We start from the raw sequence: 3,561 nt of genomic DNA, 5'->3' as shown, positions 1-3,561 counted from the left end.
GGCATCTGCTGCCGTCCCGGGGAACGTGTGTGGCAGCGCCGTGCTGTGCTTGCAGAGCTGTGGATCTCGCTGGAGGAACACCAAGACGCGCTGGAGCTCATCATGAGCAGATACAGAAAGCAGATGTTGCAGCTTTTGCAAGGGAGGAAGGGGGAAGATGCAGAACCGGTCCTGAAAGTTCATCAGGCGAATTCCTTGGTAAGGTGGGATGGGGACAGAAGAGGGCTCGAGACCCCTTTTCCCTGTCGCTTGCTTTTATGCAACCTTTGTTTCCGTTTGTGGAACATCTCTGCTCCAGAATAGGTTTTCTAAAACTCCTGTCTCTCCTTGCTGTTATTTTTTTCCTTGTTCCTTTCACAGCAGGTAGGTTGTAACAGTTATCACAGAGGGCACTGAAAGCCGTAACCCTTTCACGGCCGAGGTGAAGGCCTGTTCTCTGTGCACCTGGTGGTAGGTTCCCTGGGTTAAGCCTAATGCACATGATTCTCTGCAGTGAAATCAAAGACATTGGAGTTGTTATTGTTCCTGTTTAGTAATTGTAACAAAGGGAGAGGAACCTCCTAAATCTCTGTGCGCTGCAGTACGTTGAATTCTTAAGAAATCATCCCTCCCAAATCCTGATAATCTGTGCAGTGGCTTAAAAGTGTCCCTTTGTCCATGTTGGGTGCAGTGACTTCAGAACTCCAAGGTGTGGCTGCTGCTAACCACTGCCTGTTTGTTTAGGTGTCTGATCGTGATATAATAACATTAAATGTCTGTTTAAGGCTTATCAATGATGAATAAAGTTGGGCATTTGTTAAAATGCATTTTTATGTGATGAGAGAACAGCAAGGTGCCGTTCATCTGCAAGATGCTGTGACATCTAATATCTTGTGTTTTTTTCATTGGAATTGGAACCAGCCTAACTCTTTGCACATGGATCTTTGCATGGATATCCGTCAACTCAATCTCTGTTTTGTGTTGCTCGTGTTCTCTGAAGTAGTGCAGCAATGTCTTGCTTCCAGTGCTTGCTTAGGTGCATGAATTGCTCTGTTTATCAAGACTTAGTTGGAACAAAGCTTCTAACGTTATTGTCTGGCACTGCTTTTGCTCTGTTTTAATAGCATAAAAATGCAAAGCTGAAGAGACTCTGGAGGAACCTTTGACAGAATATACTATCTCAGTATCTAGGAGAAATCCTCTGTACTTCAGATCAAGTCCATGAGTTCTTTCCTACCCGCCACTTGGAGAATAGTAACAACTTTTGAATATCTTTTGGAGAGCTGTATTCTTTTTATAACCATCTTTCTGTTTAGAAAAAAACATCACTCTCTCTTCCCAGATCAAGTTATCTAAGTCTTTCTAATTCCTCCAGCTCTCTTCTAGATGCTCTAATGTGTTTACATATTTTCTGAATAATGGAATTCAAAGCTGAATTCTCTGCTGTGGTGATACATTTATCTTCCAGAGGCAGTGGAATAACTACTGACGCTTAAGAGAACTAAGAAAATCCACCCTACAAAATTCATTAACTGATATTCCCCAACGTGCTTATATTTTTATATTATGTTAAAATGCGTCAAGGGCTTCCAAATTCTTGTCTTCCTACTTCTTGACAATTACTAACATTTTTTGTGTTTGCACATTTGAGTTCCTCTCTAAATACTGTATTTTGAAATGGAGTGCTCTTCAGACAGGAACTGTTACTACATTACACATTGGACTTTTTCAGTGTTCATTATACGTGCATTTCTGAGCTTCAGTAAAACGCATCTTCCAAAGGATTAGAGCTGTATCTAGACAGATTCTGTAAAAAGTAAAAGCTGCATCAGGAGGTTCTGGTCTTTCTTTAGTTTCCTTGCTTGGCTTCCTTCTAAGATGAGGCTGTTTACTTCACACTGTTACCTACTCTTGAAATCTAATTTGCTTTATATTTAGCATTCTTAAAATTCAGAGTCAGGCTTTTATAATAAAGCAATATAAAATTTGCGACATACTAATCGTATCCACATGAACCTGAATCTGTTGTCTCAGTCCTTGTCACACTTGGAATTATTTCAGTCTCAGTAAGTAAGGCTGCCTTGTCGTGCTGACTGATGTGATTCTGTTCGCTGTTTTAATTGGTGACACACTATAATGAACAATAAGATACGTGTTTTTATCTTTATATGTCAGACAAGTTAGAAAGGATTGCAAGTGCTTGGGATGAAAGGGTTAAAATTCAAATCAGGAAAATAATCCAAAATCAAGAAAATGAAAGTAATTGATTTAGAAGGGGTACATTATTACTGCTGCTTTTGCCTGAACATATTGAATATATTACTTTTATGTCTTTCAGGAAACTGAAAGTCAAATAGACAGAATATGTGAGATGGGAGAGGTGATGAGAAAAGCTATTCAAGTCGATGATGATCAATTCTTTAAAGTTCAGGAGAAACTAGCTCAGTTGGAGGTAAGAACAGACAGAACTGCTGTGGATGGATCGAGCTTTGGGAGTCTAGATCTGGAATTACTCTAGACTTTCTGTGTATGTGTCAAGGATTTATAACAGTCCAAAATTTGGGGGTGGGGTCAGGAAATGCAGAACATGATCTGTTTATTTTGAAGTTCTTGATGTTTGCATAAAGACAGAAGCAAAAGATAAGATAAGCTTTAAATTATGTTACAAAATCAGTGTTTTATTTAGGTGTGAAGGAGTGGGGCTATTTAAAGATTATTGTCCGTTAATTGTGAATTAGCTCATTTCTATTTCAGCAAAAATATTGATTTTGCAGCTTGAAAACAAAGAGCTGCGTGAACTATTGTCAATCAGCAAAGAATCTTTTGAGGTGGGGAGAGAAGATCTGCCTGACTGTGAAGCTTAGTTCACAAAATAACTTTGTCTCCAAATCTTGACTTCAGAGACTATTACAAAACTACCCTACAAGGATGGGTTTTGGTTTGTTCTTTCAGGTGTTTCCTTGTGTGTTGATCTTTTAAAATGTGTGGGCTGTTTTGTCTGCATTTTTCTGAAATTACATTCTCTTGATGGCAAAGGCTTGCACTGCTGCTCTGTTTAAGTAATTGCAGCATACAGATGCTTATAACAATGAAGTATTTATGATGTCTGCTCCCTTGTGATAGTTTATTTCCTCTCCTGCTTGTTGTTTTTGTGAGCTTTAGTTAATAATTCCAGCTGTGCAGATGTCACTTCAATCCACCTTGTCAATAGCTAGAGAACATAATACAGGTTGTGATGATATTTGATAGGAGTAAGAGATGATTCGAAAACGACATTGTAAATGGCAGGTACACACTCTGCACCGCCTGCACAGAGCAGGCACACAGAGCTGTTGTTTTGCTTTGAAGGCGAAGGCTCAGTGTTGGGCTGGGTTAACACTGTTGCTGGGACAGTTCGTACAAGCAGATTGAGACAACAGCAGATAGCCAGCAGAGCAACCCATACAAGGAGCACACTTTACCACGATTTAGGGGTGAGAATTGGAGGTGATGACCCTTTGTGAATCCTGTGCATTTTTGAGGGATGTTTTGTATCTGGCTAATATTTTTTTATGGGTAGAGCTGTTGTGGCTTTACCAGTGC

At 39.8% G+C, this 3,561-nt stretch overlaps 1 protein-coding gene across 1 annotated transcript; it reads left to right on the top strand.

The window, feature by feature from the left end:
• Positions 1–55: 55 nt before the first annotated feature.
• On the top strand, positions 56–2,843 carry SIKE1 (suppressor of IKBKE 1; the record flags this gene model as incomplete). Its single annotated transcript, XM_010085783.1, has 3 exons — positions 56–198; positions 2,318–2,431; positions 2,754–2,843. Coding segments are annotated over 3 exons (347 nt in total), but the record flags the coding sequence as incomplete, so codon positions are not given.
• Between the last annotated feature and the right edge of the window lie 718 nt (positions 2,844–3,561).

Source organism: Pterocles gutturalis, unplaced genomic scaffold (assembly GCF_000699245.1).
Source record: "Pterocles gutturalis isolate BGI_N339 unplaced genomic scaffold, ASM69924v1 Scaffold49326, whole genome shotgun sequence".
Classification (NCBI taxonomy): Eukaryota; Metazoa; Chordata; class Aves; order Pterocliformes; family Pteroclidae; genus Pterocles; species Pterocles gutturalis.
Note: the sequence above shows the minus strand (reverse complement) of the source record. Positions and strands in the feature narration are given on the sequence as shown.